The 14,013-nt window shown below is 39.7% G+C and overlaps 1 protein-coding gene across 6 annotated transcripts in view; it reads right to left on the bottom strand.

Annotated features, from left to right (window-relative positions):
- Positions 1 to 14,013, bottom strand: part of tdrd3 (tudor domain containing 3) — an 89,877-nt gene that overhangs the window by 26,456 nt on the left and 49,408 nt on the right. For all 6 annotated transcript variants that reach the window (XR_505935.3, XR_505933.3, XR_505934.3 and 3 more), the window contains exons 11-12: positions 10,159 to 10,982; positions 4,083 to 4,208 (exon numbers count right to left, since the gene is read on the bottom strand). Coding sequence is in view for 2 of the 6 variants with exons in the window: in XM_003218643.4 (XP_003218691.1) it covers positions 4,083 to 4,208; positions 10,159 to 10,982 (950 nt within the window). In the remaining 4 variants the exon portion in view is untranslated. The remainder of the gene's footprint in view (positions 1 to 4,082; positions 4,209 to 10,158; positions 10,983 to 14,013) is intronic.

Below are 14,013 nucleotides of genomic sequence, written 5' to 3' on the forward strand. Positions count from 1 at the left end.
TAGAGCGATAGCAATTTAAACAATTGCTTTGTCCTGTCTGGCACAAGTCTGCCCATGCAAAACAGGTGGACATAGCACTGAACGAACCATGCAGAATCATCACAGGATGCCTTAAATGCATCTTTAAGGCATTTAAGGATGCCTTAAACCTATACCTGTTGATAAACTCTACAAGTTAGCTGGCACTGCCCCTCCTGACGTGCAACGGGAAGTTGCTGCTAACGGTGAGAGAAATAAGATCGAACATTGTGAAAGCCACCCATTGCATGACTATCAGCCTCCTCCCACCAGACTTAAATCAAGGAGAAGCTTAATGAGAACCACCACTCCTCTTGATGTTCCTCCAGCAACAGCAAAAGTGTCCCTCTGGGCAGCTGAACCAGGCAATGCCAACTGGATGCCCCCCCCCCCCCCATGAGGGTCTTCCTCCAGGGGCAAACCAAGAATGGGCAACTTGGAAGTCCCTGAACAGACTCAGAAGCGGAGTGGGCAGATCAAAAAACAAACAACTCCGCATATGTATGCTTGCCCACAATGCCCTGCCTCATGTACGGAGGAGGAGTTGTTTAAAGTTACGGACAATGCGGTCGCTGTTGGTCTAAAACTATTTAGCTGTTTGAGATTCCTTTATTTTATCACTTTTGGACTTGTTTGTTATGCAATGCTTTTGACACGAAATAATAATTTAAACAAGAATTACACAGCTTAACAAAAACACTTATTGGTGCCTTGTCTTTTAGGCTTGTTCCTGGGTAATTTGGGACACTGCTTCAGAAATTATATTGGATATGCCACATCAACTGTAGTTTCTAATATATGATTATCATATTTTTCTATGGGCAAGTAGATGGCAACTGGTGTATGGCATATGTTCTGTATCTCAAAAACTAAAGCTGGTAGAAGAAAACTGTGCCATTTTTGGAATCAGCAGGTCAAATATACTCAGAAACAGGTATAACATTTGAGGCACCAGTGTCATGAACAACTAAATTTGAACCAGATGGGAGTTGAGCTTTTCCTCTAGAAATTGAGTTAAATGTTACCAGAGAGTACTATGATGAACACACATGTATGAAAAAGCAATGAAGACACTATACTGACAACAAAATTAGATACTGAAAATTGTACTGATATTTACAATAAGAATATTCCTGAAAACTGAGAAAAACGTGACACTTTAGGTTGAAGTTTTTTGTTTATTTTACATTTCTACAACACAGACCTGATTCAGTCTGAAGGCTCTGAACAATACATGCTTTAAGTTTTATCTTAAATGTTGCAAAATAAAATAATAATTTATTCTTCTGATGGTATTTAATTTGGGGCTGATTCATTGCAAACATTCATTTATTCTGTGATCACTGCTACATTTAGCAAAACCATGTATTACATATATAAGTGTACATATCTATTGTCAAGCAAAACTTTCAAACAAACCTTAAAGAATGGAAAGGATAATCTTTTTTGTTGTCTACATTTTGTAGTGAAGTATCTGCATGTCTGGATAATAGGTGTTCACTGGAAAATTTATTGCTTTATGAAAGATACCAAATTCATGTAGCCCTTTCATTTACTTTATGTATAATCGAGAAGCATTTACTACAGTGATACCATCTTCCTTTATTTCTTTACCATATACTTTGGTATTAGTAAATGGATATTATATTGTCTACCATGACACAAGTAATATAGTGAAGAATATTGAGAGTTAGAACTATACCAAGATTTAACCTGTACAACTACCAAACTACCTTGGAGAAATGTTATTGATAAAGAAATTACTCAATTGTAAAGCAGCCAAGCAAGAGAGAGAGAAAAAATAACATTTTAAAAGACACCTCCAGATGCAGTTATCAAAACCCGGTAAGGTAAGAAAATGCTGAAAATGATTGATCACATCCTAGAGAGAACATGGTGAATACCAAATGCAACCCAGCATCATTCACACACTTGCATTACTTAAGCTCAGCAAACTGCAAGTGCAATTTATCCTCAATTTAAATATATGTACTATGTGAAGATGCATTAAATATAATTTAAAGAAAGAGCACTGGCAACAGTAGCATTCTTTGTTCAATAAACACAACTCGTAACCTCCTTGGCACAATGGGTAAATCTGCCTGTCTCTCAACAGTCCACCTATGATTATTTTGAAAGAGCCTACAGAATTTCTGCCTTCTCCCATTTCTGTCCCTACATTTTCATCTATGGCTTGCTGAGACTGTTAAAAGTCTGCAACATTTCCTACAGACTATGCATGTTCACGCTATCAGGACAGAACTGATTTGCCTGCTGCTACTGCAACAGAAAAATAACAAGGCACATGATGTCCCTTAGAGCAACAGGTCATACAAAGGATTCGCCAAGCCCACAATCTTGCCAACTAATGCAACAACAAAAACAAATCTTTAATGTATCAATACAAATGGATAGATGATTCCCTAATCCTCCGACCTACTCTATTAGAAATGTGATAATAGAATTATTTCCCCAGCATTTCTCAACTTCTGAAAAACTAATCATATTCTTGATCAGCATCATGATGAATTCTTAAGCCGGATGATAGTTGCAACACTACTCCTACCCACAAGAGCCTTGGATATGTTAATGTCTGCCACACTATGTCCTAGAACTTCTACTGCCTTACTCAGAAGCTCTGAAATTTGCACTATAGACTAAAAGCTATGCTACAAACCACAACAAGTCCCATTCCGAGATGTGGAAGAAGACATGTGTTGCAGTATTCAGGGTCTCGATAGCTATCTCAGTGTTACTTGGGAGTTCTCTTATCAGACCATTATACCTCTGACATATACGTTGGGACACTGCAGCAGGAACTGTTGCAAAACCCAACACATTCCACATTGGGCTGGAGCGTCTGGAAGCCAACATGAAAGTAACATAGTAGGAAAGAGGAAGATGTGACTCCAAAGTCTATATCCTCTTTCAAACTACAGAAAACAAATGAAGAGAAAGCAGAAGCAGGACAAACAGCATGTCAAAATTCTCTGCTGTTGGTAATCTGTTTGAAGCACTGAAAATAAAACTTGAAGGCTTATCAGTAGCACAAAGATACATAGCAAAAGTTCTGGTAATTGCTACCTATTGCTGTAATAAGTCAGTAAAGGCATGAATGCATTTAATCAATTTTAAGATATCCACTTGCAAGTCAAAAATTAATGCAAAAGGACCAAAAAGCAGCACTTCAAAATTAAAAAATATAAAAGCCCATTTGACAGTTAACTTCTTTGTATGCCATTAACAATGGTAATTACAAAATGTCATCGTAGACAAGACAGCCAATTACACAGTCTCCCTAAAATTGAATTAAAAGCCATGAGTGTCAAGTTGCATGTATAAAGGCATCCTCCCCTTTTCTCCTAAAACCTGTTTTATGATTCATGATGGGTGGTGCAAAGTGTTCTGTTCTTCACTGGATACAACCCAATAATTTTAAGAGAAGATCCTTGCGCATATATACTACATTTCATGTCTTTTTTTTACTAGGTAGTACTTTGCACTTCTCAATGAACTGTGTATAAGGGTGTTTGGAATGGCATATTTTACGAAGTACTTTAAGTCTGTATGATATTTTACCTATCTAATATGTTTATGTAATGTCATATGTGTTAAAGGAAGGATCACATGTAAAACAATGATGGAAACAGTTCTCATTTAACCATACATACATACATAGATTAAAAACGCTTTGGAATTCAAATCTTATCATTTTCTGAACAGAAAACCACACAAAAGCCACTGATCAGAACTCTTAACGTGGCAAAGTAAATTGTAAAATTGTATCATCAATTGTTCATATAACTATTAGTTTGCTAGTGATTCAAGAATATATTGCCCCAACGATTTACATATTTTATTACATGAGTATAAGACCACATGCTTCTTTAAGGCATTGTTATGGATGGATTTGTACTGAAGGAGGTCTTAATCAGTTCTAGAATTCTCTTCTTCGGGCTTTTACTTGAAAACCCTCTGCACGATTACCAGTCATCTGTTTATGGCTTCATTGTTCGCAAGAACTATGTACTTTATCTCTTTGTATACAATTTATTATCACGTACCCAGGTGTCAGCTTGAATGGGCCTGATGTTGCTTAGTAACACCTCTTCATAGTTTCCGTAATCACAGAACTTAACAACTGCCGTTGTCCCAGAGGAATGAAGAGCTTCAATTTCCGCCCGATAAAACTGGGGGTGAAAAAACACATAATTTCAAAACTTAAGTTCACATAATTCAATTTGAAATCAACAATCTGTCTGTAAATGGTAAAAAAGGGGAAAGGGGGGAAAGCCAGAGAAGCCCTGTTCTCTCTCAAGAACCAGCCTGTACATTAAGATCTGATTGAGAGGCCCATCTCTTTGTCCCACAATCCTCACAGATACCATATTTACTTCAGTATAATGCACCATCAATTATAACGTAAACCTCAATTTTGAAAGTGTGCACTGCAAAAAAATAAAATAAAATCATTGTTGAATGGAATACGTGGCTTCCCCTGCCTGTTGGCCATTCTTCTGCCTGCAATGGAACGGACTATGTGCAAGAAGAGATGTGCCTCTCCATCAGGCTGAGGCTGACGAACTCACTCCGACTCAGCCTGATGGATGGATGGCAGCTTCCCAACTAAGGCCCCTCCCAAAACCTCATGAATGAAGTCATAGAATCATAGAATAGTAGAGTTGGAAGAGACCTCATGGGCCATCCAGTCCAACCCCCTGCCAAGAAGCAGGAAATCGCATTCAAAGCATCCCCGACAGATGGCCATCCAGCCTCTGTTTAAAAGCTTCCAAAGAAGGAGCCTCCACCAGAGTCTGGGGGAGAGAGTTCCACTGCCGAACAGCCCTCTCAGTGAGGAAGTTCTTCCTGATGTTCAGGTGGATGTTCAGGTCATTAACCTGGCAGCCTCCTGTTGGACTAACGGAAGCTTCTGAACAGTCTTCAAAGGCAGCCCCACGTAGAGTGCGTTGCAGTAGTCTAAACGGGATGTAACAAAGCGTGGACCACTGCGGCCAAGTCTGGCTTCCCAAGGTACGGTCGCAGCTGGCGCACAAGTTTTAACTGTGCAAAGGCTACCCTAGCCACCGCTGAGACCTGGGGTTCCAGGCTCAACGATGAGTCTAGGATCACCCCAGACTGCAAACCTGTGTCTTCAGTGGGAGTGTGACCCCATCCAGCACAGGCTGTAACCCTACACCCTGTTCGGCCTTCCGACTGACCAGGAGGACCTCTGTCTTGTCTGGATTCAATTTCAATTTGTTGGCCCTCATCCAGACCGACACAGCAGCCAAGCACCGGTTCAGGACCTGGACAGCCTCCTTAGTGACAGGTGAGAAGGAGTGACAGAGCTGTACATCATCTGCGTACAGATGACACTGGACCCTGAAATTCCTGATGATCTCTCCCAGCAGCTTCATGTAGATGTTAAACAACATGGGGGGCAATACAGAGCCTTGCGGGACCCCACAAGTCAACGGTTGTGGGGCCGAGCAGGTGTCCCCCAATGACACCATCTGGGACCGACCCTCCAGGAATGAGTGGAGCCACTGCAGAGCAGTACCTCCAAGTCCCATTCCAGCGAGGCGTTCCAGAAGGATACCGTGATCGATGGTATCGAAGGCCGCTGAGAGGTCCAGCAGAACCAGCAGGGACACACTCCCCTTGTCCAGTTCCCGGCAAAGATCATCGACTAAGGCAACCAAGGCTGTCTCGGTACCATGCCCCGGCCTAAAGCCAGACTATGCCGTATCCAGATCAATAATATTTAATTATGCAAATTTGTAGCTGCTCCTCCAGTTCATTATAGGCCAAGCACAGAAAAATAATTAGGGCTGAAGTACTAAACAAACAAATGAGATTTGGGGGGGGGGGAGAAGAGGAGAATGACGTGGAACAAAAATCAAAGTGGGGGGGGGGGACATTTCTGGCAAGGATTGGTCTTGGTAAACAAATATAAGCCTTCACAGTGAGTGCCCAATGCAACTCAAGCTCTATGCAGCAATGCAGAAATCCAGACATGGAATCTGCAGAATCAAAGCCAAAATTCAGTTTGGGGAGAGTTGTAGCAGAACCTATCTAAGAGGGATCTATATCTTGTTATCACCCTCCTTGCCTCCTTGAAGCAACAAACTCGATAAGCCCATAATGTTAAATATATGTGGAGGGATTTAACCACAAGGCTGGCACAGTAGATCTCATCCAGCATAAACAGAAGTAGTTTATCCCACAAGTGACTCTAGCTGGCTTAGACAAACCAATTGCTTTGTAAGCAAATGAAAACCAACAAGCTGGCTATGGTAAAAGGAAACTTTTACATCAAGGTCAGTAAAAAAAAAACCCAAAGTGACAAGAGTTTCAGAATTCCTGAAGGAGCTACTTCTTTTAATATAGATTTTAAGAGTCCTTCTGATTTCAAGTCTGTGCAACTCTTTCTCTGGGTCAGGTTGGTGCAAAAAGAGGGTAAAATAACTAGCAGATGGTGCTAATTTTAATGAGAAAGCACAGAATAACTCTATTTTCATAAATTTGTAGAACTGATGGGAAAAGTTCCAGTTTTGACAACTTGCACACTGACATGTTGGTTACAATGAAAAGAACCTGGATGGAAATAAAACTGAGTGAGAGAGAACATAAAGACTTAAAGGATGAAATGCTGGTCACATGGAAATCAGTCTGGTAGAATGTTAACCTGTAGGATCCAGCACAGTGTGATGGTTTGAGTGTTGGATTATGACTCTAGAGGCCAAGGTTCAAATATTGATTGGCCATGAAACACACTGGGCCAAATTACACTCTCAGCCTCCAAGAAAGACAATGACAAATATTTTCTGAAAGTTTGCTAAAAAAAATCTATGATAGATCTGCCATCAAAACAAATTTTGATGGCACACAACATGTATTGGCAGAGGCCCACTGACAATCTCATATGACAATGTGATGGCTACTGTGATGTACTTCACTAGTTGTTGATGAGAAAACAGACTTCTTTTTTTTCACCCAGTGTTATATGAGAATAAAATTTGTGAGGTTCTAAAGGATTTCATATATCCAACATAATACACTAACCATATTCAACATCCAAAGATGAAGATAGAGTTAAAAAAGAAGCTAGGGAGGATTATATACTGAGATGGTAGGAAGGCAAGGAGTTATCTTGGCAAAGGTATGTCAGGGTACATAAACTAGGAGCATCTATCTAGTGAAGGTAAGTTTGTGGAAATGACTGTCACCAAACTCTAGCAGACAAATAAGAAAGGCAAAATTTGCAAACTTCAACTAACCTATTTGTTGTATATAAACTACTTTAAGGCATTTCATTTCAAGCAACACAGTCTCTTAGTTGAAGAACGGTAAGCAGCATCCATCACAGCTCGCATTTTTAGTCAGCCATTCCTAGCAACTAGAATGTTGTAACATCTGTGTGGTCTCATAAACTGCCAAGTGTCATGCCATCTTAATATACTCTGAGGGCAAGCAATACGTTTCTGTCTGGAATACTAAGGTAATCTTACCAAAATCTTTAGGGACCTTAACAAATGGGAAATTATTTCCCATAGGAACTGTTGATGTCATCTATACATGCCTACTACTTAGCAAAGAAAGAGGAGCTGATGAACATGTGTTCATCTATGGAATCTAGGTTCCTGTCCTCCATACTATGTGTTATAGATTATGGCTTATTGTGTTGGAACAGAGATAGTTGGAAGAGGTCCTGAGATTTCACAAAACACGAAAAACTGTTCGTTCTGTGACTGCTGAAATTGGTCCTGCCAGACACATGGCCATAAACAAAAAGAGCAGATTCAGATGCTAGTCTAGTTGTGAGCGTTCAGGGTGTTGCCCAAACTTTCATGGCTGTCAATCTGATAATGTTGCAGCTATACTTGGAGAAAACAACAGATGGAGTTAAAACATTGGTGCTTTCCAGCTACAATGTCTTGAGTAAACAATAGCTGAAAGGGAGATTTTCTTGAGCATCAAAGGGAAGCTATATCCAGCCTGTTCTGAAAGAAGAGTGTTTTAGCTTTTCCAATATACTAACAGGCGATTGTACAATTGGTAAAGTCAGTGCAAACTGGGCTTCCATGAGAATTATTTCACTTTCTCAGCTGGTGTTGTTTGTACTGGGGCCAATACTAGTACAGTCCCTGTGGACCAACCCTCTCCTCATTGTCCTTCTTCTCATTCTCCTTTTTCTTTTTTTAAATCCTCATCATTGTTGTTATTGTGTATTAGTTCAGTCACTTCTGACTCTTTGTAACCTCATGGACCAGCCCACGCCAGAGCTCCCTGTCAGCCATCGCCACCCCCATCTCCTTCAAAGTCAAGCCAGTCACTTCAAGTATACCATCCATTCATCTTGCCCTTGGTCATAGTCCTTGTCATAGTCAACACAAATGCATATCATCATTGGTGGAGATGATCAATTCAGAATGAGAAGTACTTCTGAAGTCAAAACCTCTTAAGAAGACTGTTGATACTAAGCAAATATCTATAGTGCTAGATCGCTTGGGATAGGACAGTCCAGCCCTTGCTGAAAGTCAATAAACAAACAATAAACAAACAAAGAGCTGCTCAATTCTGAAGTGCTTGCCTCATAGATATTTGGGAGTGTATATGCCTCCCAATGAAATGGGTCTCTTCCAAGCAAATAAAACAACGTCAGGGAATGGAATTCTATTATCTTAGTCTGTGCTCATGAGCTTCTGTTGCCACGTTTTTGCAATAGACACTACTATGAATCAATAAAGGTCAGGTATATAGCTGGCATTTACCAATTTCTAACTTATGTTGGGCTTCCAATGTGAAGACGGTGCTTTATGCTCCCAGCTAGCTAGCTCTCCCCTCACTTGTCAACAGAATTCTGGAAGAACATATGAGAGGAACCATCATGCAAACAGAGCAAATCAGATTTCACAACCTCTAAGGATGCCTGCCATTGATGTGGATGAAACGTCAGGAGAGAATGCTTCTGGAACATGGCCATACAGCCCGGAAAATTCATAGCAACACAGCAAAAGTTGACTGAACAAGAAACTCTTCACATCAAAGTGATCCTCACATACTATTGAGCGCCTGTGCTTTGAACGAAAATAGGTATCCTAGGAGATGTGAGACCAGAAGCAACCCCTAAAGATTACCTGCATAAATGAGCTAATAAGTGAACCAAGAACATGAAGTCTGCAATTCTTTAGCAGTGGAACAACACAGCTTCTGTGACTACTTTCTGTATTCACTCCAGAAACTGGCAATATGTCCCTTCTGAATATTTATGAAAGCCCCCAAACGAATTACTCTCTTGGAGATTGAAAAGTATTTTTCTCTTGGTTGAATAGGAATGCATTATTTTGAAGACAATGAATGAAGAACTTTCATTGTCACCTTTCAGACTTTCCTATAGCTAACGTTGGGAATATAGGCAGACAGGGACAACCCTAAGGATTCAGAGGAGCTCTAATTGAGATTATAAATTCTGTAAAGATTATTAGGGGCAGAAGATAATCCAAATAATAGCACTTTGGACTGGAAGTAGAAACATACAATAAAACTCAAAAAATCTGTAGCAAAAGTATGGAGAAGTTGGACGTTTTCTTGCCCTACTTTGAAGGGTTATCTCCCAGAGCTCTTGTTGCAGACTGATCGCACTGTTATTTCAATGAGAAATGGAAATGAGGCTGTGTACTGGGAGACAACTTTGGCCATGTATGATCTCAAACATCAATTTTTTTTAAAAAAAAAAACTGAGTACACGGTTAGCAGATATGGATGCATCTCCATCTTTTAAGATCACTTCTGACAGAAAAACATCCAGCGTTTTATCACTTGTAAGAGTCCCATGCTCTGATCTGCCCTTATCACCAAAGCAAAATCAATTGCTTTTTAACTGTTTTGTTAAAAAAAGAAAAGTATTCATTAGCATAAATATTACAATACATTGCTTACTTTTAACACATCTCATCCTCAAATAATTATTTATTTTTCACAGCAGGATAGGAACAAGCATTTCATCACCTACATTCTAGGTAACAAGCATTAGTCAGTGGTCCCTCTCCCCAAAGGTACTGTCACGTTTTATGGTAGGACAAAAACAGTTTATCCTCTAAATACAGTGAAGAGATGTTTCAGATGTGGTGGACATACCTTGTTGTCTTCCCAGTAAAGAGCAAAACATTCATCTCCAGGTTGCCAGCTTTTTCCATACTCTCCTGAATTAGATGGCTCCAAGATTTTCTCTGGTTTGATAGGCCCAGACCTTTTTCTGGGCACAATGTCATAGCACATTTTAACATCAAAAGGTGCGGCTGCATTTGCTGCAGGCATTTTAATAGGTCCAACTCTTCTTCCTTTCTGAAAATGTTCCAAATCCCCATTTGGTACAGAGCTAAAACGATCAGTTCTAGCAGGGTTTTGGTAATCTATGTTCACACCAAAGTGCTGCTCATTTTTTATGCTGGCAAATGTTTCATTTCCAAGCACTGGCGTTTTCCTGTCATATATATTCTCAGGATGGTGTATCTGGGTTTCCCTATGTGCTTGCTTCTGGTTGTTGTTGTCAGCTGAATCTTGACTAGAAGAGTTCTCCATAAGCGACACTTTTCCTTGCCTGTTTTGTACGGGATTGTCCCTCCTCTTGAACTGGAAGTCACCCGGGTGAACAGGTGCTGGAAATGCAAGATCTTTTCGCGGGTAAAGTCTATCACACTTGCTTCTCTCTTCAGTCCACTGATCTGGGCCCAAAGAATTTTGCCTTTCAGATGTTCTGGCTCTTAATAATCCAATTCCATCTGTGACATGCCTTGAATTTTGACTGTCTCTCTGAAAACGTGGGGGCTTCTCATTTCTTGGTTGTCTATTATCATTTCGAGGAACATGCCTTTGATGGTTATACATTTTTATGCCATTTTGCTCAGTATTTAGTACTCTGTGTTGTCCCTGCTGCTGCAATGGCATCTGTAGCTTTGGTTCTAAAAAAGATAACAAAAACACGTATTAGCTGCACAACTAATTTGAATGTTTAATGTAGAGATGATACATGGGAATTAACTTTATGTATATATATTATTTATTTAAAAAAAATATCCTGCCACTAAACAAAGGCTTCCAGGGTACTAAAAACAAATACAGTACTTAAAATTCAGTATTTAACTTACTTGAAATAATATTTTCTAAGAAATAGATAAAAACAACCATATGGAACATCCATCCCTAATACTCCATTTCATACAAAGGAGACCAGATAGCACTACTTCTGTTGTGTTTCAATTCTGTGCAAAGGCACTTTTCTTCTATGATGCATGCAAAAAATAAAATAGTGGCCAATTTAGAATATGCATCCCCAATAAAATTCATTCTTACTGGAGTGAGGCTATCCGTTTGCAAGATTTTAAATGTATAGCATTGCACAGCGTTGGCACTTCCTTTTCTATATTTTTTACCTGCAACGCAACTGTATTTGATGTGGAGTTGCCGTCTTTCAGCTGCTATTTAATTTGGCTGATCTCCCTAATGTACCTTACTAATTTAGAGTGAAAGCTGACAAAAACCTTTGTTTGAACTATTTTATTTTGAGTCCACCTTGAGGGAGGCAGGTCAATGGTTGGTGCACCTCAGCTATTCTGTCACATCAGACTATTTGTATTTGACAGTAATTTTCAACTCTGAAAGCTGCCATCCATTAAATAAACATTGATTTTATTAATGATCACGAGCCAGTGTTTCCACCCCAGCAAATGTCTGTGGCTTATTTTAAAGAAAAAGAGGTTAGTTTGGCGGCATTGTTTCAAGGTCACAGATTTGTAAGCGCCTAAGTGGATAAAATGATTGACTGACAGCTTAAAAGGGAAATGCTTGTCATTTTAAAGCTACCTAGAAGAAGACAAAAGCTTCCCTGTCTTGCAATTAAGTCAAAGAATGGAGCATTTTCCAGGCCATTTTCTCCAACTTTTACCATAATAACTGTGGAGATGTCTAGCAGCATGACAAAACAGCATGTCTTGCTCCAAAATGTCAAATTAGGTTTTGTTACAACTGTCCAGCAAAAAATTGTCGAGCCTTTCAAGAGTTTCAGCTAATGGCTTAAGGGAGAAAGAATAATATAAGGAGAAGTGGAGAGGGGTACTTGTCTGTTTGCTTAATGTTTTAAAAGAGACTGATCAGTTTCTAGTTGTGTTAAGCTAGAAAGCAAAGCCTATTAACTTGCCATTTTGTAACAAACCCTAGAAGACTACTTCATTTCACCATTTAAAAATGTAGAGAATAATCTTCTAATCCTTAAATTAAAATTATTTGCAGAATTTCCTTTTTGTGTTTCTTTGATAGGGGTGGGGAACCTAATATATATTTAAAATGACAGCTACAGAATATAAACTTATGCTCAATCACAGCAAGTCTAAGATGTTCACATTTTGCCAATTCAGGCCTTGGAAGGCTCTATTATGTACAGAAGTAATTTGTGTGTGTGTGGGGGGGGGGGGGGTGAAACACCTACAGAATATACGCTACAAAATGAGAAGAATAGATTAATTTTTCAGAAACAGCTTCTAAAGTCTTGATACTTAATTTTTTTGTTGCTTATGTCTTTTCTAGAGTTGCTAGCTATTGGGTTTTTTATATTGTCATATATGTTCATACGTGAGTTGATCTCATATGTAAGTTGAGGACAGGTTCTGGGGCCAAAGTTATGGATTTTGATATAATCTATAGAGAAGTTGGTCATTCCACAGAGGAGGTTAAAAGTCAGCACAGCTTGAAGTCTCGATTTGCCTCTGGATGCTGCCACTATTTTCCCACCCAGATATTCAAAAAAGGCAGACATTCCAGTTTAATGAGTAATATAGGAATTGTAGTCCAGTATCTAGAGGATTACATAAAATGACATGGTGGATGACATGATGGGCCTTGAGTTTGACGCATGTGCTCTAGCTAATCCTTTACCCCCTCGATGGATTGTCACCTTGACGTGGTGAGGGGGCTTGCGTGTTCCAATGAACCTGCGGGCACAACCACAGGAGTCACACACTCCCAGGAGTGGCCACAGGGGAGGATCCAGACCAAGAACAACCCGAAGACCCAAAGACCTCAACAGCAGAGCAGGCGGAGGATAACATGGTACATGTTACAATGGTTGTGAAGGCGGAAGAAGGCTGCAACAGACTGAGAAGCCACTCTCGTTGTATTAATCACACCTGGGACCTCAATCTGTGAAGACTGTGTGTTGACCGGCTGTGCACCGACCTTCAAACATTAAAAAAAAAAAATCACGCACAGGCGTCTTCCAAGAAATGGAGGACCATCATCCTCGAACTACGAGGGATGACCTAAGAAAAAGAAGCTAATCCTTTATAGAAGATGATGCCACTGAAGAAATGTACATCTTTAAAGACTTTAAAGACGTTTTGTGTCTCTTACCTTTTGACAATCCAGTAGCTAACCCCTTATTTTATGATTAACAGGCCCCCTGTGCTCTATAAGACAGGTCAAAATATGTACATGTGTAATTATTTCTTGAGCCACAATTGGTATGCTGAATATTAGTGCTCCTGAACTGGCATACCAGGCAAACATCTTCTGCAAAAGAACCATTGTGCTAGCGTTGAAATTATCACCAAGGTCACGCTCTCCTTCTCTTATAAAGAGGAAGGTAGTCTGATAAATCTATATTCTGCTTGCAATAAACTTAGTATTTGATCTAGGCATGGTTTCCCAACCTCCTACATCATTATTTCCTTCGACATCCAGCAATTAGGACCCCCTACTGGTAGGAAATGTTAATTCAGCAATATTTGCCACAGCCCAGAATTATATCATTTGCTTCTGGCCCACTTTATCACTGAGTTATTTTATTCACAATGACCACCCAAATAGCAGAACTAGGGAAATGCCAGAATTTCTGTACTTTTAATAGTTGTATAGGAATAAATTATTTCGGCATGATGCTTTTCATGCAAACTTCACCTGAAGAAACTCCCTCTTCCTTACAAATATTAAAAGCACGCA

Source organism: Anolis carolinensis, chromosome 3 (assembly GCF_035594765.1).
Source record: "Anolis carolinensis isolate JA03-04 chromosome 3, rAnoCar3.1.pri, whole genome shotgun sequence".
Classification (NCBI taxonomy): Eukaryota; Metazoa; Chordata; class Lepidosauria; order Squamata; family Dactyloidae; genus Anolis; species Anolis carolinensis.